The sequence below is a fragment of the Branchiostoma lanceolatum genome, chromosome 6 (genome assembly GCF_035083965.1).
Source record: "Branchiostoma lanceolatum isolate klBraLanc5 chromosome 6, klBraLanc5.hap2, whole genome shotgun sequence".
NCBI classification, from domain to species: domain Eukaryota; kingdom Metazoa; phylum Chordata; class Leptocardii; order Amphioxiformes; family Branchiostomatidae; genus Branchiostoma; species Branchiostoma lanceolatum.
The window spans coordinates 2,352,848-2,376,833 of record NC_089727.1 but is presented as its reverse complement, the minus strand read 5'-3'; the positions used below and the strand labels follow the sequence as shown (position 1 = coordinate 2,376,833).

General features: G+C 42.7%; 4 protein-coding genes across 4 annotated transcripts; 2 read left to right on the top strand and 2 right to left on the bottom strand.

Annotated features, from left to right (window-relative positions):
- Window positions 1-471: 471 nt before the first annotated feature.
- LOC136436156 (hydroxysteroid 11-beta-dehydrogenase 1-like protein) lies at window positions 472-5,204 on the top strand. The gene is made up of 6 exons (XM_066429936.1): window positions 472-641; window positions 1,445-1,575; window positions 2,128-2,239; window positions 2,617-2,832; window positions 3,440-3,606; window positions 4,431-5,204. Exons 1-6 carry the CDS (start codon window positions 551-553, stop codon window positions 4,614-4,616), a joined length of 903 nt encoding a protein of 300 aa, XP_066286033.1. The 5' UTR covers window positions 472-550; the 3' UTR covers window positions 4,617-5,204.
- Window positions 5,205-6,396: 1,192 nt separating this feature from the next.
- On the top strand, window positions 6,397-10,973 carry LOC136436154 (hydroxysteroid 11-beta-dehydrogenase 1-like protein). Its single transcript, XM_066429934.1, has 6 exons — window positions 6,397-6,658; window positions 7,103-7,233; window positions 7,406-7,517; window positions 7,899-8,114; window positions 8,634-8,800; window positions 9,613-10,973. Exons 1-6 carry the CDS (start codon window positions 6,571-6,573, stop codon window positions 9,802-9,804), a joined length of 906 nt encoding a protein of 301 aa, XP_066286031.1. The 5' UTR covers window positions 6,397-6,570; the 3' UTR covers window positions 9,805-10,973.
- Window positions 10,974-11,764: 791 nt separating this feature from the next.
- On the bottom strand, window positions 11,765-14,458 carry LOC136437174 (leucine-rich repeat-containing protein 4-like). The gene has a single exon (XM_066431657.1). The coding sequence runs from the start codon at window positions 14,456-14,458 to the stop codon at window positions 11,765-11,767; it is 2,694 nt and encodes an 897-aa protein (XP_066287754.1).
- A 5,090-nt stretch (window positions 14,459-19,548) lies between these two features.
- Window positions 19,549-21,314, bottom strand: LOC136437173 (uncharacterized). The gene has a single exon (XM_066431655.1). The coding sequence runs from the start codon at window positions 21,312-21,314 to the stop codon at window positions 19,671-19,673; it is 1,644 nt and encodes a 547-aa protein (XP_066287752.1). The 3' UTR covers window positions 19,549-19,670.
- Window positions 21,315-23,986: the final 2,672 nt, after the last annotated feature.

The following is a 23,986-nucleotide window of genomic DNA, read 5'->3' as shown; positions in this document are numbered from 1 at the left end:
GACTCTTAAAACTTGTGTGGAAATCGGGCCAAAGACAATCGACTCACCCACCATCGGTGAAAACAATGCTGGTCTGCGATTGGCCAATTGGAAATAATCCTGACCTGCTATTGGTCAGAACTCAGAAGACTACACTTCCCACCATTGGTTATCTCTGCTGATGAGAGCAATGTATGGTAGCGTATAATAATAATGTCATATATGATCTAGCGTATACGCCAATGTATAATAGCGCCCGACGTGTGATAGCGATTGATAACGGTACTGCAGCCGGTCGGACGAGGCGAAGTCTTCGCAGAAAAGGGGGAAGAACACGGACTTGAACTGCAAAATATAGACTACCAAAACTTACCGGAAGACTTACTGGTTTACACCTTACTATGTCTATTAGAAAACTCCACGTTGGCCAAACGGTGTAATGTGTGTACGATAGAGATCCTGGGAACGAGACGCGGAAGTGTAGCCTCTGACCCGGTTACACCCTCTCGTGCGACCACCTGTTTTGTGTCTCGTGTAAACCACCTGTTTTGCTGCTCGATAAACCTGCATCATGTCGCGTCTTGCGTGGGCCAGTCTTGTGGTAGTGTTGGCTGCGGTTGGGCTGGGGGTCTACTGGAACTACGATGATGGCTTCGATCCAGGTAAAGATTCAACATAATATAGTCTCAATCTAGTTTACAATGTTGCAAATCGACGTCCGTGTGCCACACTGTCTTTCCTTCCCTGACTGTGACCCTATACGTGTTGGTAGGCAAGTAACTAGAACGAGCTGAGGAATAGGAGGCTCAGCGTTTTTTGTATGTTATCATTAAGAAACACTTCAAGTAGTCTGTCCTTTAGCAATGCTCTAAGCTATACTATTTCTTCCTCTTCTTCCGTTCCAAACAAATAAGGTCAACGACCTGTAGGACCAGAGCCGGGCTGTCTCCATGGCTACTGGTAAAGTAGCAGACACCCTGTGGTGTTCGATTACATAGTGTAGCAAATGCTGGAGGGGCTGGTCACTATTTTGTATACATGAATGCATTGACTTTCTCTGACTCTACCTCCCATGCGATAGAGTTTAATATTTGGTTATCTTAACATGTCATGGGTGAAAGTTAGCAATTTGCTTGTTCAAAAGAACACGCTGGTAGCTAATTTACTTATTGGTTTAGCATGTACAGCGTATCTAAATGCCAGGGTTGCCCAACTAGCGAAAGCTATTTGTAAGGGCTAACGGGGGGGGGGGGGGGACGTGATCATTACGTTAAACACACAATCGGTAAGGTATTGAGTTAAGAAGTTAACATTCATATTTACAATGGAGATACATTTAAATGTAGCTAACACCTACTCTCACGTGAGACATTGATAACCAAACTGCACAGAATGATAATGTTGGAAGCCTAATCATGATATGAAATGCAGTTTAATTAATAAAAACGACGTCTATGATTTTAAGAGTCTCTGCGGGGGGCCACGGTCGTCATCACGGGCTGCAGTACCGGTATCGGCGAAGAGATGGCGTACCAGTACGCCCGGCTGGGAGCAAAGATCCTCATCACAGCCAGGAGGGAGAACAGGCTGAAGGAGGTGAGAATATCTGTAGCAAGTGATTTATTTTGATGAGCTGACGTAGAATAACATGCATGGGTACGAGAGACCCCTAAGGAGAAGATTCAGACTCTCACATGCGCATGAACATCTGATGAGGGAATGAGTAAATAAAGCATTCGCGTTTTCAGCTAGGAACACAACCCAGCGATATAATACTGCTAGGGGACCGTATCCCAAACTGATACCGTCGGGGCCTCAAGCAAATACGGCCCCCAGCCAAAGATTCTGGCCCCGATAAGTTTAAAAATCGCCGTGAAGAAGCCTGCAACGGAGGCTAGCGATATAAGAACATTTCTGTCTCAGATAGGACCCCTGACATGGTGTCAGAAGTGGGATAATATATAATTATATAATGTCAATATAGAAATCATTTAATTAAGAAATTATACTTTGTTGCACCTGTTCCACTTGTGTGTGACTTTCGTTTTTGTATTAATAAATGATCACATTAAGTTAAATATCTAATTAAATCCTCATTGGTATTGTGACAACTGTAAATTTGACCGACAATTCAGTTCCGCCTTCTAGGTCGTAGCGAAGGCGAAGTCTCTGGGAGCCCAGGAGGCGCACTACGTGGCCGGGGACATGGGGAAGGCGGAGGACTGTGAGAGAACCATTCAAACAGCCAAGGAGAAATTCGGTAGATATTATCATCAAACATAAAACTATCATGTCATTACTTATATCAAACAGGTGAAAATGACTGTGTAAAGACGGTGATAGATTTTATTGATTTCTTTTGGTGGGGGTACCTTCGAGAAAGGAAAGCATGCTGTTTTTCCTACATTTCTTCTCCCTCTTCTTCTCCTTTTCAGATTCTCCTTTTGGATTCCTCTTCTTCTTTTTCCGTTCCAAACAAGTAAGGTCAACGACCTGGAACAGGTGGCTGTCCCCATGGTTACTCGTAAAGGAAACAGAACAATGAATTGTAGGCTGGACCACGTAAAGGTAAACATTATGCATTTGCTTCCAAATGTTACTAGTGGCTTTCAAGCGTTAACAATTGGTTTCTATCAGGGCATCTTGACTATCTAGTCCTGAACCATGACGGGTCGAACTTGAAGAACATTCACGAGATGTTCGGCACGACGTCTTGGGAAGATGACCCTGACATCGACTTCTTCGTGGACTACTTGAAGGTCAACCTGGTCAGTTACGTCCGGCTGGCCTCCCTGGCCCTGCCTCTGCTGAAGGAGAGCAAAGGACATCTCGTGGTCATGTCCGGTATTCATGGTAAGGGCCCTGACACAAACGTCGTACATTTAGTACAATCGACAGGTTTACTTAGTCTCTACCAGCAGACTTACGGGAAACTGGTGCATCCCCGTCTTGTATCAGCCAGGTATGTCACCCCGTAAGGGGCGGTATAACCCCGATTGTGCGTAAGCACGTCGACTACCAACCAACCAACCAACCAACCTACCTACCTACCAGACTAACTACGCCGGCTATAGGGAGAATATTCGCCAGAGTTTCATTTGCATGTGATCGTCACCTTGGACTCATTCTACTGGCTAAATATTCCTTTTTCTGCCGAATTCTAAGATCCATACGCCCGTAGGACGGCCTAGTGGAGGCTAAGGTTTACTACGTAAGGACATTCTGAAAGTCGTGGATGAGTGTCGTGTAAAATTCAGCTGTCTTGATCTGACGTCAAGGGTTGTCGTAGACCGATCATGTCGGCGGATAGCTCCGTAACCTTGTATGTGACTGGGCCTAAAAACATAACATTCACAGACCATCACCATCACTCAGTGTTCCACGAACATCAAAGTTGACAGACAACGTCAACACTTAGCTTTTTGCTCCCACCTTTGATCGTCCTCTCTCTCGTTTGTAGGAAAAGTTCCCTTCGCCACCATGGCGTGGGGCGCCGCCGTGAAGTTCGGTCTGGACGGATTCTTCAGCTCCCTCCGTGTGGAACTGATGAAGGCTCAGCAGGACGTGTCCGTCACCCTGGCTATTGTGGGCTTCGTAAGGACGCCGATTGTGGAGAAAATGTATGAGGTATGGTAGACTGTTCTGTGTCACGTTTATTTATGAACCTTATGCTGGGCATATTCGTTGGTATAAGTCATTCTGGATTAAAGTTGAACTGCAATTTCCAACGCAAAAAAAAAATTGGACCAAATTTTCGACTGTTCAAGATAAGTCTTTGTCAAAGAATGAGCAATCACCGAGTCACGCGTCGTATCTGTAAAACGTGACGTAACAGAAGCAGTGGGTTACTCATTTCTTTACAAAGAATGGAGTTGATTAGTCGAAAATTTGGGCAAGTCAATTTTTTCGGGTTCAAAATTACAACGTTGATCTCGAATGACTTTTGGGTAGGTCCATTTTTGTGGATATTATCATATAGCCAGATGTCGTCGACCAATCAGAGGGCTTTTGTGGGTCTGTAATCTTCATATAAACCCGGTATTCAAATATTCGACAGCGGCGCAACCGGCACACTCAAAATGCATTCTAAACATTCTTTGGAAGTCAGTTCAACTTTGATCCAGAAGAAGTAAAACAGTAATCTGCATAACCCAAACTCCAGCTGTCCAGGGGTGCAATGGCCCCTCCCCTCGACCGGTTATGCTTAGGTCACATTTTTCCAAAGCGGGGCCCGGTCGGGTAGCTTGCGGGAACGAAAAGTATGATATAAAAGACAAAAGACACAAAACGTAAGAAATTTACCCCTAACTAGAAATTGTGTATTTTCTTGATATGCATATTTTATTTTTCGTTTTCGCAAACATCCCGGTCGGGCCCCGGCTGGGAAATGCGACCCTAGCTATAAGCGCGATTAAATCAGGCTAGTAAAGCAGATACAATCTTTTTTACAGAAAAGGGAGAATGGACAGGAGATGCTGGAGATGGCCGCGCCCATGAACGAGACAGCCCAGGCCCTCATCCGCGGCGGGGCGACCCGCGCCCGCGAGATCTACTACCCGTCCATGGTCTCGCCTCTGGCGAAATTGCGACCCTTCCTACCTAGCCTTGTAGACGCCGTCCTTAATGCGGATGAATGAATGAATGAACTTTATTGCTCGACAATTGTACATGGCACAATGTATGGCAACAATGATATTCTCCAAGCAGAGGAGGGGTTCCGGCTGGTTTTTGACGTGTTTTTAGGCGTTTTTGTCGGGCTTTCTACTTTGTCATTTTTATTTGTTTGTAGAGACAAAAAAAATGACAAAGCAGAAATCCCGACAAAAACGCCTAAAAACACGTCAAAAACCAGCCGGAACCCCTCCTCTGCTCGGAGAGTAAGCAATACATTAGATATCATACTAGTGTATTCTACAAAAACTACTACTACAAGAATGTAAATTGCGTATTGCCATAATGTACGTCAAACGTTTCTGTCTATTATAATACATTCCCTCTTTTTATATATTGGACTAAGTGCGTGGATACAGTGTCGGGGCAAGACATAAGTAGATTGAAAATGTCTGTGTTTGTCCTTGGCAAGGGTTTACTGGATTAACAAGTGATCAGATTCATAGGTTTTTGTCTATCTAACGTTACAGTAAATACGGGACATGTCATTAGAAAATGATATTTATCTTCAACGCTATCTTGACATGAAGGACATTGTCTCTGTTTGGCTGGTATATTGTGACTTTTTTTCCAAGCAGTAGTTATGTTACCTATAAAGGTTTTATTACGAATTGGTGAAAGGTAATTTTCCAATGTGAAGTCAGTTTTGACTTTAGAGTAGGTTTTTAGTTTATTGCAACTTCTCGTCTATGAAAATGTAGGTTTAAATGCTGATTCCCCCGAAGCACTTTCAACAGCCCGGATGCTAGCCTATTTAGCTGTAATACGCTCTCTCGGTTGCTTCTCATGCCAGCCATGTTATCTTAGTACGCGCTCTCGGTCGTTTCCTTTTAGCCTTTTTGGCGTCAGTACGCTCTGTTGTGGCCGAGTGGCTAGTCTAGCGAACACGAGATTAAGCCTGAGGTCACGGGTTCGATTCCTGTCGCTTCCTGGGAAAAGCACTTCACACGGCATTCCTCACTCCACCCAGGTATGCAAATCGGTATCAGACTTTGGTTGGGGAGGTAAACGGCGGTGGGAAAGAGGGGTTGGTCTCTGCTTGCCAATACCGCGCCCTAGACACTGGATAGCAACCCACTGCCCCTATGGCCTCAAAAAGGCTATAGGACGACCTTAACGCTCTCTTCATTGCTTCCCGCGTTACCAAAGCGGCGCACTAAAGCTAAAAAGGCTGACACTTTCAACTAAATTACGAGCATTGCAGATTCTCTATCATGCATTTCTCTTTAGGATCTTAAAACATAGTTAGATACACATGCAGTAGTGCCTTACTCAAGTGATACGCTTACATCAATAACAGCACCACTGAACAGAATGTACAACGTAGAAGACAAATAATGTACAAACATGACCAACCTACAAGAAGAAGAATGAGACCATCCGATGCCGCAAATCGAAGAAACACGGAGAGAGTGGTGCTGACATAACAGTTATAAGAGGTAACATAGGTTTGTGATTAGATGTAACGTTACAAACGTTGAGTTTCTGAAGACAAATTAGATTATACGCGACCGAACTAAATTCATATTAAGTGACAGTGCAATTTTATCAGCGTACTTAACAATTGTACCGAATACAGTGGACTTTCATTAGCATACTTAACAATACAGTGGGATTGTATTCTTAGAAATGTCATTAAATACAGTGCAATTTCATCAGTATACTCAGCAATTGTACCGAATGCAGTGGAGTCAAGTTATAACATACTTAATGACCGTAGTGCCGAATATGGAGAAATTCTATTGCACAATGCAATTTTACTAGCACGCGAAGTCCCACGGTTAAAAGTTACTACGATCCTGGGAACGAGATAAACGCGGAAGTGCTCCTCTGTATGACCCCTGGTGACCTTTAACCCTCGACCCTACCGTGCTACTAGTAGTCTGTACCGTACCACAATACCCGCCTCTGTATCACATAATGTCTCGTCTGGCGTGGGCCAGTCTTATGGTAGTGTTGGCCGCGGTTGGGATCGGGGTCTACTGGAACTATGATGGCTTCGATCCAGGTAAGATTCAACTAGATTCTGTATTCGATACGTAACCGGGTGACCGATGACCTCTTGTTCCCGACGACCTGATCTGCATGTATCATTGTAGATCTGACCTACATTACATTCATAATGTTGCAAGTTGTTGCAAGGCGTTGTCCCAGTGCGATCTTTGGTATACTTTCTTTCTGGACAAACCTAGATAATTTGGATCATTGAAAGTGACATTTCGTACGTTGAACCTTGACCCTTTTTTACGTAGGATACTCACTGATCATGTTCCCAATTCAAAATAATATCCTGCGCAAGCTACTATTAATTTCAAACCCTTAGTTAAGCAGCACGTCGCATAGCACACATAGTTGCAGTGTCCATTAGTATATCTAACAATCGTACTGAATGTTAATTGTGTAAAGGAAAGGAGAAATACAGCATAGAGAAAACGACGTCTGTTCTTTCCAGAGATGATACGCGGCGCAACAGTCGTCATCACAGGCTGCAGTACCGGTATCGGCGAAGAGATGGCGTACCAGTACGCCCGGCTGGGAGCAAAAATCCTCATCACAGCCAGGAGGGAGAACAGACTGAAGGAGGTGAGAAGGCATTCGTGAAAAAAAGAGCGACTTTTGATGGTTGCGTCTTGTGTGAATACCCCCAAAGCAGGCACTTGGCTTGTCACGTCTTATTCTTAGAGTCTTGTGACAGTGTTGCATTAGACGATCCGACTCAACTGTAAAGGTTGACTGACAATGTTGCTTCCTTCAGGTCGTAGCGAAGGCGAAGTCTCTGGGTGCCCAGGAGGCGCACTACGTGGCCGGGGACATGGGGAAGGCGGAGGACTGTGAGAGAACCATTCAAACAGCCAGGGAGAAATTCGGTAGGGCCAAACAAGATGCATTCCAAAAGTGATTTGATGAAAAGCGCGTAGCCGAAATATGTCTATCGAAGGATTCTTGAATAAGACAGAAGATCATTTGAGAGATAAATACACAAAGACATACGCAAATACAGACCCCCCCCCCACACACACTCGCACACATACAAACACACACTCTCACACAGACACACACAGACACACACATACACACACACACACACACACACATGCACACGCAGACAAACACAGGCAGATGCACCTTACACGCGCGAGATTCTATATAACATATTACGATTGAAAGGTACGTTGATGGCACATCATCGAAGGTATTTCTTAAAATCAATTTTTTTTCAGTAACAGCCCCTTCCTCTCTTTTCTCAGGACGTCTTGACTATCTAGTTCTTAATCACGAAGGATCAAGTAAGAAGAACATTCACGAATACTTCGGGACAAAGTCTTGGGACGAGGACCCTGATATGGACTTCTTCATAGACTACTTGAACATCAATGTGGTTGGTTACGTCCGGCTGGCCTCCCTGGCATTGCCGTTGCTGAAGGAGAGCAAAGGACATCTCATTGTTGTCTCAGCCATCATTGGTAATATTTCACAAACGTTCCTGTGGATTTTCCTGCTCTTTCCACTGATAAGAGTTGGTTTCTAAGAGGGCAGAGTACATACAGAACAAGGGCAAGACATAAAGATATGCATACAAGACATTACCTTACCTTAGACCTTCCACAACATCAGTGTTGTATAGGTCGGCAAATGGTGCTCCTCCGGACATTTCGGCTCTGGTTACATTTCCCCCGTTGTTTTTAAGCCGAATTTTCCCCTATCCTTCAAGACTATACTTTTCAAGGTAGTCTTGGGTCTTCCCCGGCTATGTTTTCCTTCAGGTTTCAGCCCGCAGCTATCTATTTGCTGTTCTTTGGCTTTTTCTCTTAGTTCTTGACATTACAATGAGATAGTATTGTGTTGTGCGTCTATATCTTTTTACACCTGATTGTAAAAGCATATTGCTGGATGTCTTGTGAACGTCTAATTCAGAAACGGTTCCGACTTGACATTTTTATCTCCCAACCTTGATAGTTCTGTTTGAACCTTTGTACCTGTAGGAAAGGTTCCATTTCCTAACCTGACCTGGGGCGCAACCGTGAAGTTCGCGTTGGACGGGTTCTTCAGCTCCCTCCGTGTGGAACTGATGAAGGCTCAGCAGGACGTGTCCGTCACCCTGCCGATCCTCGGCATGATCAGAACGCCCGCGGCGGAGAAAATTATGCAGGTATGTACTGACATAGTCTTAGACTCTTCGTGTGAGTTGCTGAATTACGTAATATAACGTCATTTATGTCTAAGGGGCCTTCAAATTTGACATGATACCCACAATGCATCACATAGCGCATGCGCAGTTTAAACCGTGAACCAGTTTTTTCTTACAACTCCACCCACCACCACAGCTGACGTAGCAATATGTCATATCACGTCATATTAAAGTCATATTACGCCATATCAAATGAATGAATGAATGATTTTAATGAAATGACCTGCCTCAGTGGCACTGATTTATTTTACTGATATGCATACAAGGCATTGCAATTGGATTGGATTGTAATGTACAAGTAGATTGCTTGGTGTTTTGCGAACGTAGAACATTTTTAGAACATTTTTCGAAGACGTAATACGACCTAAATATGACGTAAATATGACGCAGAAGAGGGTCATATTGCGTCATATCAGAGACGCCACGATAATGCTAAGCAGCTTAATCATTCATTATTATCACCAAGTGCAGACGTACATGAGCAGGGAGAAAAATCACCCTGAATGACAGAGTTTCGTTACATTCTAAAAAGTGAACAAATAACGAATATACACATCACACATACTGTTTTAGAGCATTAGCATGTACATTATTCTGTAGATTATTTCTACTGTTAGTCATAGCTTAGACTAGTTCTTAGTATTTGTTAAATATTAGCAATAGCTCGACTTTCATGTGAGTACGTTGTCATACATTGTACCAGATACAATTGTCGTGCAAATAAAGTTCTTCTTCATAGGCCTACATGTGAAAAAACACACAATGTCTTCCAGAAAACGGAGAAGGGACGAGAGATGCTGAAGATGTCGGTCCCTGTTGACGAGACAGCCCGGGCCATCATCCGGGGCGGGGCGACCGGAGCCCGCGAGGTCTATATCCCGGCGTCCATGTGCTGGACTCTGACGAAACTCAGGGCCATAGTTCCTTCCTTCGTCGATACCTACTTCATCAACTTTGATATTTGAGTGCCCTTCTTACTGTGAACTCTAATGTTATCAGGGGATCCGGCATTCTGGGCACCTGGCATTGGATCCTATGCAGGGCTACATTAACCAATAACAACGTGTTTGATCACATATGTGTGTATGCTTATGTGTGTGTGCGCAAGTGTTTCACCAACTTTCTGTTAGTTGATGGTGATGTTATTCGGTATGTGGGTAGGTCTTGTATACATGGTGGCGCCGGGCGGTTGTGTGCCTCCTAGTGTTTTCTCTTCGTACTGCATTGGACCTTCTGGTTTCTTTTAAAACTTTTGGTCAATCTATCAATAACCTTTATTGATGGAGATGCCATGACCTTCATTGTTGCGAGGTATAGGTGTGTACCCCTTAGCAGCTTATTTTACATGCGTTACAAGCAATGTTTGCTGGCAATTGGGCATAGCTTTCACATGTTTGACAGTTGCACTTTTTTGTCTCCGAGACAGAAAGCAGGACCAGAAACACTGATAGTGTGCACGATTGTTTTATTTCAATAGTAAGTGACGGTGGTCCAGCTACATACAATATCACTACGACAAGAATAGGGAAATACTTTGCAAGTTTTCGTTTGAAATAGAGACGAAAAGCCCCTTACATGCTTTCAACCCTAAAGTAGTGACCTTTTGAACACCGTAGTTTTGGGTACGAAATACGCAAATGTTGTAGGCACAGAAGAGACACATTCATGTAATATACAATAGTATGAACGTACTGATATTAAATTCACTAAAGCTCTTCGAATACATCAATGCTACCATATAGCTGAATAACAAAGAACTTTGCATCACAACTCTTGTCCAGAGCAATCTAATGTTAAGGGAACAACAAACATCACTGAATATTCCAAGTGAAAATACTTTTTGTTACAATATAAATTTATAATATCCACACAAGAGAAAGGGAAGGATAATCCATATCAATAATCGATGCTGATTCACATTTGCATCAGATTTCCCAACAGTCAAAACTTTATACTTCTTTACCATACTCACACATACGTCCACGGAATAAACCCATGTTTCTTTACTGAAATGCCTACAAAATGAACTCTATGTACAGATCATTTTATTATGCCACAAGTTGATTCCTTTGTTCTGAGATTTGATGATCAAATTGTATTAAAAATTAGAATATACTTGTGCCGCATAAAGTAAGACATTGTTTCAGTTTTAATTTTACCTCCATGAAAAAAGACTTTTTCATGGGGATATTGTTTTGAGTGTGTTTGCGTGTGTGTTTGCGTGCGTGTATGTGTGTGTGTCACCGGATGCTTAAAGTCAGCATAACTGAAGAATGTGTAGATTGATTGTAATGATATTTGGTACTGGAGTAGGTGTTCGGAGGAGAAAGGTCAAGGTCAATTGTTTCTATTATGTGGATAGCTTAAGTGTTACTTGAAATGGTGATAATACAAATCGCCATCATATCTAATTTGCATAATTAAGGGGGCATTTTATAAACCCACTCCGTTCAATGGCACGACAGTTAAAAATGCAACATATGTTGTAACTGAGAAATAAAGGGACATTGATAGATAAAAGTTATGCAAATGAAGACCTTATTTGCATGATTAACAAGAAAATACTGTAATTCCATATTGGTAGATAACCGGGATGTCATACTTGGCATTTCGAAGGCATGTGTCAGTGAACATAGTTGAATATAGATTATGCAAATGTAGGCCTAATTTGCATAATATATATTTCATGGAGATTTGAGGTCTTCGAGCTCTTGTAACATTTGGGGTTCATGTGTTGCTCGTTTGAAAGATTGATGTGAATCTGCCTCCATCAGTTTTAGCATATAATGTTTCATATTGGCCCCCAGTGGTATCAATAGTACTTGTTTTTAAATCGTTGTTCTCAAAGATTGTTTGACATTCCCATAAATGATCTGACAAGTCAAGTACTTGACCCCGCGTTTCCACCGTCACTGTCAGAAGACGCTACTCCCCCGTGTCGTCTTTCTCATTGATGACGTAAGAGGCAGATTCTGCCTTTTTACTGTTGTTTCTGTACAACAAATGACAAGTACTCGACTTTTCATCTTCATTGTCATAGATGGCACGAGATGCAGCAGATGCTACTCCCTCCTCGTTGTCGTTCTCATTGACGACTTGAGAAGCAGCAGATTCTGCTTCATCATCGTCATTATCAGAGATGAGCTGAGAAGAGTCATGTGATACTGCTTCTTCCTCATTGTTATTCTCGTGAATAACCTGAGAAGTATCACACATTTCTTCCTCCTCATCGTCTCTCTTATAGACAGACTGAGAAATAGCGGCTACTATTTCCTCCTCGTTATCATTCTCATAGACAGATTCAGAAGTAGCAGCTACTACCTCGTCCTCGTTATCATTCTCATAGACCGACTGAGAAGTAGCAGCTACTATTTCCTCCTCGTTATCATTCTCATAGATAGACTGAGAAGTAGCGGTTAGTACTTCCTCCTCGTTATCATTCCCATAGACAGACTGAGAAGTAGCGGCTACTATTTCCTCCTCGTTATCATTCTCATAGATAGACTGAGAAGTAGCGGTTAGTACTTCCTCCTCCTTATCATTCCCATAGACAGACTGAGAAGTAGCGGTTAGTACTTCCTCCTCGTTATCATTCTCATAGATAGACTGAGAAGTAGCAGCTACTATTTCCTCCTCGTTATCATTCTCATAGATAGACTGAGAAGTAGCGGCTACTATTTCCTCCTCGTTATCATTCTCATAGATAGACTGAGAAGAAGCGGTTAGTACTTCCTCCTCGTTATCATTCTCATAGACAGACTGAGATGTAGCGGCTATTTTTCCTTCCTCGTTATCATTCCCATAGACAGGCTGAGAGGTATCAGACACTACTGCCTCCTCCTCGTTATCATTCTCATAGTGAGACTGATGAGTTGCGGCTACTATATCCTCAGTATCATTCTCATAGAGAGACTTGGATGTAGTAGCTTCTTTATCTTCATATTCTTCGTCAAAATGTGTTTGCTGCCCGGCACCATCATCATGAACCACGTTAATTTGCAACGTCTGGTGGACTTGCACAGATGCCAGTGCACCTACTGATGCAGGTGCTGGGTTTAGATGGGTTCTTCGCAAGTAACAAAGTGCAAATGCAAGAGAAGAAATAAAGAAAAACACAGCGAATATACCAACACCAATATAGATGTGAATCTTGCTTACTGCATTTCCCACTGAAGATGTTGACTTTGGAGATGGAGTAAATGGGAACCGAACCGATTTTGTCATTTCCACATCAACAAACAGTGTTGTTGATGTAGAACCTTCAGTATTTAATCCAGTACATGTGTGCAGACCAGCATCTGATGCAGTAACATTCGTTATGATAATGGTACCATTCACTCCCACAGTCACCCTCCCTCCTGACTCAGAAGTTGCATCAAGGCCAGATGGTAGGGTGACTGTGATGTGTTGTGGAGGCTTTTTGAACATCATACCATCAGACTTTGAGTTAGATGTTGGAGCTATGACATCAGACATATTCGCAGCGCCATTGTATACGCCTGATGTTTTGTTGTTTACCTCAACAAACAGTTTGTCAGATGCAGTGCCATCAGGATTTTCTGCAATACAGATGTACTGCCCAGCATCTGCTGCAGTAACATTAGTTATGGCGATGGTACTATTCACTCCCATTGTCACCCTCCCTCCTGACTCAGCAGTAGCATTCAGTCCAGATGGGAGGGTAACTGTGATATCTGGTTTAGGTATACCTGTAGCTTCACATACCAACTGGAGAGTTTCTCCCTGCACCAATGTGCCACCTTTGTTCTCTTTAAAACTCACAATCTTTGGGCTTTCACAGATTAGATCTTCGGGGTTTATATAGGCAATTATTTTCCCATGGAGGTTGCTAGGTTCTTGACAAGTAGCTTTTTCATCTAATTTGAGCCAGTCGTACAGTTTCCTGGGAGGCGCCATTCTACAGTCACATTGCCAGGGGTTTCCAAACAGTCCAACCTTTCCAAGCTTGGGCAAATTTGAGATTGCACCAGGATCAATATTAGTTAGAAGGTTATTTCTTAGGCGTATGCTTTCAAGACTGGGTAGGTTTGAGAATGCCCCAGGTTGAATACCTCGTATTTGATTAAAGGACAGTTGCAAAGTTTTGAGTTCAGGCAAATCTGAGAATGTGCCAGACCTAATGTGAGTTATCTTGTTGTTGTCCAGCAACAACTCGCTGAGCTTGGTTAGATTTGTGAATATACCTGGAAGGATGTCAGTTAGCTTATTGTAATACAGGTCCAAGCGAAAGAGCTCCGGTAGGTTGGTAAATGTACCGGGGTCAATCTTAGTTATCTGGGTTAGGGATAGGGACAACGTTTGGAGCTGTGATAGACCTGAAAATGTACCAGGCTGAATGTAAGTTAACTTGTTTGCTAGCATCCGCAACTCTGTCAACTTTATGTACTTTGAGACGTCAGACCGACCCAAGCCTGTGATGGAATTGCGTTGCAAGTTAAGTTGAGTGATGTTTGTAGGCAGGTCCTGAGGAACACTGCTGAGGCCTCTGCGGCTACAGTCACAGCGTGATGAACAGCTGCTGCTGCAGGCTGCACTTTGACCAGGTTCCCTCAGGCAGATGAGTAGAATAACCAGGAGGGTCTTCAGCTTGTTTGCCATTTTCTATACATCAAAAGGAGTGATGCACTTAACTGTTATACAACTGAAAATATAGATCTCCTTATAACAGTGAACCACTGAAATGATGTTCCCCATAAAACATGTAAACTGTACATATATAGGTATAGTCATGAATATTCTCAAGTACATCAACGGGATTTAAAAAAAAAATCACACAGCATACTGAGAGCCTTGAGAGGAGTTAATCTCTGATTCAACAAGTTGTGAAATGAAGAATCCATTTGAAGAATAACGAAGATAGTTCTAAAAACAGATTCATATTCTTTTCAAGAGGGCTTGTCTATCGGGTAAGATCATATAAATCTAATTTTTTTAGCTATCGTGTCCAAAAGAAACAAAAAGCAAAATCGACAACGCAACATCGTTTGAGGACATGAAAAGAAAGTTTGGTTGTGCTAAGACTTGGTGAGAAAATCGACTCTGCCTCTCCAAGATGCCAATGCCGCCAATGCGTACATTTATCACTATGCGTGGTAAGCTTTTTTACAAGCTGCCACATAAGTAAGTCTATTCCACATGAAAGACACCTGTCGTCTACTGGGCACTCTATTCCCTTACACAGTGCCAAAAGGCGGGAAACTGGTTGAACCCTTTCCCGCCTTAAACATCGGGACTGCTCAGAATATTTGGCATGTAGTAGCTTAGGCTATGATTTAACGTCTTCCCCGTAACCGCTGCAATTGTCTGACTCCCTAAGCCTTGATATTGAAAGCCAAACCTTGTGAGCAAAGAGATTAAGGTCTAAAAAGTTTTGACGTGGGGAGGCTTACCTAACATGTCCTGTTGGTAGCAGAATATGTCTCCGCTTTCTGTACTCTAGAGTCCAGACTTTTAAATTCCAAAGACTTTCAAGACTGACGTAAAACTAGTTGAGTTTCACTTTCTTCATGAAACGATGTGTTTGCTATTGCACTTTGTAGTTGTTAAGTCTAGGTAATCTTTCTTACGTACTTTTATTCATTTTCTAAAGGCGGACGTTGGAAGCAAAGTAAGACTCAATCGTATCTTTTAGCCGAGCCTGGGGCCCTGATTAGTTTTGCCATCAGGAATTGTTTTCCGTACTTGCGCCACCATTTTCAAGCAAAGTAAGCGAGGCTTTAAAGTCTCTTGTGACCAAAGGTTCATGTTGGGTGGGTGTGGAATCCTCCAATTCACTCGTTTTCCTTTCGACAGTCTAATTCTGTCCTTGTTCCTTAAGGCGAAACCTCGGAAACAAAGGCTTAATAATCTTTTGGAGGAAAGGTGAGGGAGGGGAGTCCAATCTCGTGCGCAAAGTAAATAGGCTTAGCCGTCCCTTGTGGCCAAAGAGGGGACTAAGTCAGTAGCAGACAGACTGCTTTAATTAAGCTCCTTTCATATTTTCATGATTTCTCAAAATGCTGGATATTTTGAAAATCCAACTGGCTCTAGTAGCTTTCCACCGCTTAAGTATTGCATTCAAATTTTACGGACTGACTTGTTCTTGCTGACGATAACAGGACCTGCCAAGTTGATTTTCTTTTTTGAAGGTGTTTGTACTTTACAAACACCTTCAAGCTTCCGCCCTGCCATACCTGACTCAGACTTAAGATGCAGACAATTTACCCCCCTACGCCCCATGTCCTCCAGCACAGGGTGTGGCTACTCAACTAAATGGCGCGACGCTGCCAATGCTCACATTTCCCAGTATTGGTATATTTTCCTCACCGTGCCGGCTCCGCGGGATCCTGCATGATCAGGTTAATGCCATACGACTTTCTTCCCCAAACTATAATGACAACACGCCATCTGGTTGTCACTGTTGCTAAAATTCAGCAATGTGAGAACTATGGGTGACAACAGAAATTCCCCAAATTCCCCAAATACCTACGCCCAAATCTGGCAAGAGATTCATCAACGTGGCACAAAAATACAGATTCATGATCTACCACTCGAAGTATCTTGCCCACAATTGCTGTCAAGACAAAAACATTAGTCTCGGTTTTCTTGTTGATTTCAAGTTAAGAGCAGCACCAACATAATAACCAGACCAACCTGTCGTCATGAATCTTTCTTCCGTTGATTTTTATCTGGACGACTCGGCGCTCGGCGATCTCCTTTCTCTTCAGTATCTCAAGGCGCGGCCAGTTTTGTCTACAATTTTTGTCACACGATTTTCAGAAAGGCTGTTACAGAACCTCAGACAGAGTTCTAGTTCTTGCGCTGGGCGGAAGGAACCACGTCTGGGCCGCGTCATTAGTGTCTGGGTCCAATGCAGACGTCACTTTGAGCTTGCGCAGTGTGGGCTTGCTGGTTGACGAATGAAGTTCAGGCACAGGTCCTCTGTAAATTCAATTTGTTTTGGGAGGGTATAGGCAGAGAAGGGGACTTTGGTGCGTAGCGTTTCGTTGTTATATACTTGCTTAGCCAAGTCAGCGACGTGTATGGAATGAATGAATTATTTCATAGAATTCACACACACACACACACACACACACACACACACACACACACACACACACACACACACACACACACACACATACATATACACACACGCACGCACGCACGCACACACACACACACACACACACACACCACACACACGCACACGCACACGCACACGCACACGCACACGCATGCACACACACACACGCACGCACGCACGCACGCACACACACACACACACACACACACACACACACACACACTTTAATGTTTGCTTTAATCCAAGTACCACATGAAGGGGTTAATTCTGCGATCTCGGATCACTTTTAGACTAGTAACTATTTTTGTCTCGAAAAGACAGGACCAGAAACGCAGTATTGTGCTGAGATTGCTTTATTTCCATAGTAAGTGGGAGTAGTTCAGCTAAGAAAGACGAAAGAAACATGACACTCAAACTTAAAAGTACACAGATATAAAAGTCGCTTGAGTTTAGGTATGAATATTGATCAAATTCTAGATATTGATACGGAGCACTGATATTGATATTGATACGGAGCACTGGGAGGACCTTGCAAGTGACCGTTCCAGGTGGAAATGCACACTGTCCAGACAGCTCAAATCAGGAGAAGCCAGACTGATGCACAGCGCAGAAGAAAAGCGGATCCGCAGATTAGAGCCTCGCAACAGAAATGAGTCAGCTTACAGATGTGACTTTTGTGGCAGAGACTGCCATTCTCGTATAGGGCTGTTTAGCCATAGTCGATGCTGTAGGGCTGCTGTGAATTAGGATTTGACCATGGTCAATACTGAGCGACGGAGGCCATATATATTGATCAAATTTCATTGGAGAGTGTTGAATCGATATACAACAAACTAAAGCAGTATGTAAATAAAAACTAGCTTGAACATTGTCATAGATACTTCTCCTTCACAGACTCACTTATTTAAGATCTGGCCCACCATCCTCCTTAAAATCAATTTGTCATAGCGAAGCAGAATTCAAATATCAAAACAGATATGGAGACAAAATTGTGCCAAAATTAGCTTGAGCGTAGTAAGAATGTTGATCAAATTTTCGTAGAAAACGTGGTAAATACAGAAACATCAGAAACTTATTTCTAATCAGAAATTATCAGAAACTTGTTAAACCTATCCCGCATTACAATGATATGTCAAATATTAGCAAAGGAGCCTCTGCCATCTTTGCCTCTGCCATCTTTGCTGAAAGCTTCAAGTACACAACTGTTCATCGGAATAAGGAGATTAGGATAAGTGATACCACAACTTGAAGTCTTGCTAGTTGCGTTTTTACACTTGGTGACAAATAATGATTTAAATCCATTTAAGATTCAGAATATGATAAAGCTTAATAGTGCCGAACATACTTGATATACACTAAATCTTTTTTTTTTGGTGTTTGTTTTTCGGTTGACATCAATGCTTTTCAACAGGAAATGGTACGTAATCCAAAATATCGGCAAAAATCCTGCTCCCCTGCAGTCATAAAGCCCTTCAGCACGTCTCGTATGAAGTATATCACTGATTCTGTAAATCTCACGACTATGCTAACACACAGACCTAAGTTTCCTTTTTAAATTGGTACAATTTTCCCCAGAGTTATGAATTGTTGACTCAATGGCTCTGCATTAGCACGCTGCTGTTCAATCCTCTAGTTATTTATAAACTCTTACATCGCTACTCTACTGAATAAATTTCTTTCATTTTGAAGATACTAAAGTAAAGAGATGTATACAAAATGGAGCTTGAACACAGAAGAATGTTGATAAAATTTGCAGGGAAAACGCTTTTAAGTAGTAGATACAGAAGCATACGAAACTAGTTCCATTAATCACAAAATATCATGAAGTAGTTATAAGTACATTATTCTTAGATCAATATTCTGAAGAGTTCATCTCCTTGAATCTAAATGACAATAATTGAGCAAATATGTAACAAAAGTACCTTGATCACATTTACATGAATACTTCTTCACAGCCTCCCATATTTCAGTCCCGGTCCACCTTCCTCCTCATACTTTATTTGTCATTGCAAAACAAAATTCAAATATAAAGACATCTGATGGGACCGAAATGCACCAGCTATTGCAAACTTACTTCAAGAATTATGTACTTCACTTGACGTTTATAAATGACAATGAAGAATTAGCATTTTAACAATGCGGAACTTATTTGGCTCTTAATATTCACAATACTACAATGATAAGCCGTTAGTTCTACATGTATATTTTATATATTGTAAGACTTTTTATATATACAGTGTCTGATTGAAACCTTGGTCATTGGGTTTGCTTGTAGAATTCTACGGTAACAGGCAACACAAATATCTCGGGTATATAAGGTAAACTTGCGGAAATGTTTTGGACATTTTCCGAAAGTAATTGTAGACGTGTTGTTGGTTTAAGCACATGTGCAATTTGTAAGTTCAATAGATCAGTTTTGATACTTTTTTATGTCTCTCTCTCTCTCTCTCTCTCTCTCTCTCTCTCTCTCTCTCTCTCTCTCACTCTTTCTCTCCATCATGCACACACACACACACACACACACACACACACACACTGCACGAAGACAAACATACACACACTCATACCACACCCACACCCACACCCCACACCCACACCACACACACACACACACACACACACACACACACACACGCACGCACACACACACACACACACACACACACACACACACACACACACACACACACACACACGCGCTCAACCTTCAAAGAACCATCACGGCTCCAATGGGTAGGTTTGTCCTTAATCATTATTCTCATAGATCAAACAAGAAGCAGCAGCTTCTGTTTTCTCATCACCTTTCCCATAAATCATCTGGGAAGCAAGAGATTCTGGTTTCTCACAATCATTATTGTAGATGGACTGAGATGCAGCAGATTCTGCTTTCTCGTTGTCATTTCCATAAATGATCTGAGAAACCAGGGATTCTGGCTTCTCATTAACATCCCTGTAGATTGATTGAGAGGCAGCGGATACTGCGTTCTCATTTTCATTCCCATAGATCAACTGAGCAGAAGCATATAAAACTGCTTCGTCCTCATTGGTGTTATTGGTATTCTCATAACTGACATGAGAAGCAGCAGAACCATGCATTGTAATGTCCTTGTCAGTATTTTCATAGATGACATGAGAATTGTCATGCACTGATTCCTTCTCACTGTCATTCTCACGGTAAGCAGCAGCTACCGCTTCCTGATGGCCATCGCCATTAATGTATTGAGAGGAAGCGGTAACTTCTTCCCCACCCTTCCCATACACGATGTTTACTAGTTCATGGACTGTCATTGGCTTTTGGACCGACACAGCTTTTGGTGCACAATCTGGCCCTTCAGCACCTCTAGAAGGACATGTCTGGTCATCAGGACCATGGCTATCACTTGTCTTTGGCATACATGAAGCAATGGCCATGAGTGATTCTGGGTCCTCATATACATTTTCGGGCATGTTTTCCTGTTCGTTTGGACCTGCAGCACTGCGGGTTGTATCTGGGTCATTGTTGCCACTGTTTGCCGTGTCGTCTGTATTGGTGGAATCGTCTTTCGGTGCTGTGGTTGCAAGTGCCTTTCTAGTCATTCGCCTCCACCAAAGTGCAAGGACAAGAGCAAGGCCAGAAATCAGCAGAATTCCGCCAAATGTGCCGAGACCAATAGCAGCTGGCTTATTTGCATTTCCAAGTGGAAAATAAGTTGACACTAGAGGCGAAACAGTGAAAGGGAGCGAAGCAGATGCGACGGTTTGTGCATTAACAAACACTGTGGCTGACTCCGAGCCGACAGTATTTGACGCAATACAGATGTACTGGCCAGCATCTGCCGCAGTAACATTAGTTATGTTAATGGTACCATTCCCTCCCACAGTCACCCTCCCACTCGACTCAGCAGTTGCTATCAGTCCAGATGGGAGAGTGACAACAACATTGGGAGGAGGTATACCTAAAGCGTTGCAGACCAAATGGAGGGTCTCCCCCTGCGCTAGTGTGTTATCGCTTATCTTAAAGCTCGCAATCGTTGGCTTTTTGAACACAGTGCCGTCAGGCTGTGTGGCAGATACTGTTGAAGCTATGATATCAGAGATCTCCAAAGTAGTGGATATGTCTGGCATGACCGATGTCGGGGTCTCTACCTCAACAAATAGTTTGTCAGATGCAGCGCCAGCAGGACTTGCTGCGATACAGATGTACTGTCCGGCATCTGCTGCAGTAACATTAATTATGGTGATGGTACCATTCACTCCCACAATCACCCTCCCCCTTGACTCATTAGTTGCATTCAGTCCAGATGGGAGGGTGACTGTGATGTCTGGTTTAGGTATGCCTGAAGCTTCACAGACCAACTGGAGAGTTTCCCCCTGTAACAGTGTGCCGCCTTTGTTGTTGTCAAAAATCATAATCTTTGGGCTTTCACAGATTAGATCTTCGAATGTTATATCATCAATGATTTTGTTTCGGAGGTGGATAGGTTCTTCACAGGTATATCTTTCACGAAATTCCGATTTACGGTAGTACTTCATCAACATTTCCTTGACAGCTGCCATTCTGCAGTCACAGTGCAAGGGGTTTCCCAGTAGTACTACATTTGTAAGCTTGGGCAAATTCGTAAATGTACCAGGATGAATGCTAGTTATGCGATTGTGGTCAATGCGAATGGTGCGGAGAATGGGTAGGTTGGAGAAGGCACCATGTTGAATGTGACGTATTTGATTATATTCCATCCACACGCTCTTGAGTTGAGGTAAATCTGAGAATGTGCCAGTCTTAATTTCAGTTATTTGGTTGTAAAACAGCGACAACTCTCTGAGCTTTGTTATATATGAGAATGTACCTGGAGGAATGCTACTTAGATTGTTTGAGCTCAGGTCCAAACAATGGAGCTCCGGCAGATTCGAAAAGTCAGACCGACTCAAGCTTGTGATTGCATTATTTGACAAAATCAGTCTAGTGATGTTCGTAGGCAGGTCCTGGGGAACGCTGCTGAGGGCCCTGTGGCTACAGTCACAGCGTGATGAACAGCTGCTGCTGCAGGCTGCGGCCGGTCCAGTTTCCCTCAAAACGAGCATCAGAAGAACCAAGAGTGTCTTCAGCCTTTTTGCCATTTTCTACATATGAAAAGGAGTTGTATTGAATTATAACAGTGAACCGTGTTCCCCATAAAAAATGTTTAGCTATGCAACATTTTCAAGCGCATCTGGGGGATATTGCCTGACTACATTACGCTTCTATCCAACACCTCTAAGTCAGGAGAATTGGGAACATCCTAATCCTGTTGATTTCATCCTCGTTCACCAGGACCCTTCCGCTCCACGTTACATCGCTCGCAGAAAGGGCCCTGGTAACACGGGATGGCATCCATGGTTATTGCAGGTCGACGAGACTTGCTGATGAATAATTAATGAGCTAACCCTTATTTGGGACAAACGGCAGTTGTAGCTCATGAATAGTTAATGAGCTAACCCTTATTAGGGACAAACGGCAGTTGTAGCTCATGAATAATTAATGAGCTAGCCGTAACACGTAACCTGATTGGTTGATAGCTTCCCAGCGTTCTTTGCGCGCTTGCTTCCGATGAGAGGAAGCAAACGGGTTTTAACCCCTCTGATTGGCTGAAACTGTTTTGGTGGCGATATCGTAATAACCATGGATGCCATCCCGTGTTACCAGGGCCCTTTCTGCGAGCGATGTAACGTGGAGCGGAAGGGTCCTTGTGAACGAGGATGGTTGATTTGTGCTGACATGGGACCAATTGTTGTCAGCCTGAGCATTGCCTGTCCCAAGCTGTTAACAACTGCGATGACTGGTTTCCATAGTGACAGAGAATCATGAGCTCCTATTGGATGGACTTTCAAGGTGATCAAAAATTCTAAGCTCCTACTGGTGACACTAGGAAAGAAATGGTGCTCTCGAGGTTAAGGTGTATGGCAGCAAGTTCTCGAGGAGGAGGCCCAATTAGCGAGAGCGAGAGATAGTGTAACACAGGATACTAGGCCTAGGGGATACAACGTTTTTGGCCGCGCTAAAGATTCTCTGATCTTCTTCCTTATAATGGCTTTGTACCATCTTATGTTATATTCATAGTATATTTCTACATCGTAATAGATAAAGTTATCTGTACATTGTCTTCTTATTTATCTTTGTGTTTTGTAAGTTGTGGGGGAGACAACAGACAGAGTAGTCACCTGTTTTGTCCCCGCTCCACTTTGTGTATGGAGCAGTTTGATAAAGAAGTAAAGAAACGTGTAACAAGCACCATGAGAAATTTTAACTTGAAATTTACAGCCATGTGACCTATAACTAAAAACACTCGATTGAAGCGTGATGGAGACATTTTAATAAGATATTTAGATTCTTGTTCTTTTCTACTTCAACAAGATGTAGAAATGAAGAATCTACGCGAACCAGAACTAAGTTAGTTTTAAAATCAGACTCAATCCTTCCTCTCAAGAAGAACTGTCCGCATGCTAAAGATGAAGAAAATCCTTACATAACTTGCTTCGCATCGTTTCAACTACAAACAAACAAACAAACAAACAACAAAATAGACAAGGCAAAATCATTAAGGCATTGGAGGACATTAAAACAAAGTGCTAGTTGTTCTAAGACTCGGTGAGGAACTCGACCCAACCTCAACATGAAAATGATGTCGCCGATGCGTACATTTATCAGAATGCAAGATATTTTCATAGACTGCTATTCACATGAACCATGCCTGTCGTGTATGGGAGACTCTATTTCCTTCTTTCCTCCACAGAGCCACGCCTTTACATGCACAGCAGATATAAAATTACTTTGGCCAACAATAACAGAAAGTAATCAGTCGCTGCTCTAACGTTAATAACTGATGTCGGCTTGCTCAAAGCCAGCCCGAGATATTTTCATGTTTGTTGATTCACAGTTACAGCAAGCACCGAAACAGAAGACAGACCCTCCTGTTTTTAACAATCTTCCTTCCGTAGATTTTCTTGTGACAGTTCAGCACTGATCATCGGCAAATTTAACGTAAAAGTAGAGCAACATTACTTAAGCGAGGTAGTAGACCAACCCTTGTTAAGTAACCTTTTTGCCG

Excerpts from the sequence above, each read along its gene's own strand:
- LOC136437173 (XM_066431655.1), bottom strand. The coding sequence starts at position 21,314 with ATGATTTTTGACAACAACAAAGGCGGCACACTGTTACAGGGGGAAACT.
- LOC136437174 (XM_066431657.1), bottom strand. The coding sequence starts at position 14,458 with ATGGCAAACAAGCTGAAGACCCTCCTGGTTATTCTACTCATCTGCCTG.
- LOC136436154 (XM_066429934.1), top strand. The coding sequence starts at position 6,571 with ATGTCTCGTCTGGCGTGGGCCAGTCTTATGGTAGTGTTGGCCGCGGTT. Across the intron at positions 6,659-7,102 it reads CTATGATGGCTTCGATCCAG|AGATGATACGCGGCGCAACA; the intron begins GTAAGATTCAAC and ends TGTTCTTTCCAG. Across the intron at positions 7,234-7,405 it reads GGGAGAACAGACTGAAGGAG|GTCGTAGCGAAGGCGAAGTC; the intron begins GTGAGAAGGCAT and ends TGCTTCCTTCAG.
- LOC136436156 (XM_066429936.1), top strand. The coding sequence starts at position 551 with ATGTCGCGTCTTGCGTGGGCCAGTCTTGTGGTAGTGTTGGCTGCGGTT. Across the intron at positions 1,576-2,127 it reads GGGAGAACAGGCTGAAGGAG|GTCGTAGCGAAGGCGAAGTC; the intron begins GTGAGAATATCT and ends TCCGCCTTCTAG. Across the intron at positions 2,833-3,439 it reads GGTCATGTCCGGTATTCATG|GAAAAGTTCCCTTCGCCACC; the intron begins GTAAGGGCCCTG and ends TCTCGTTTGTAG.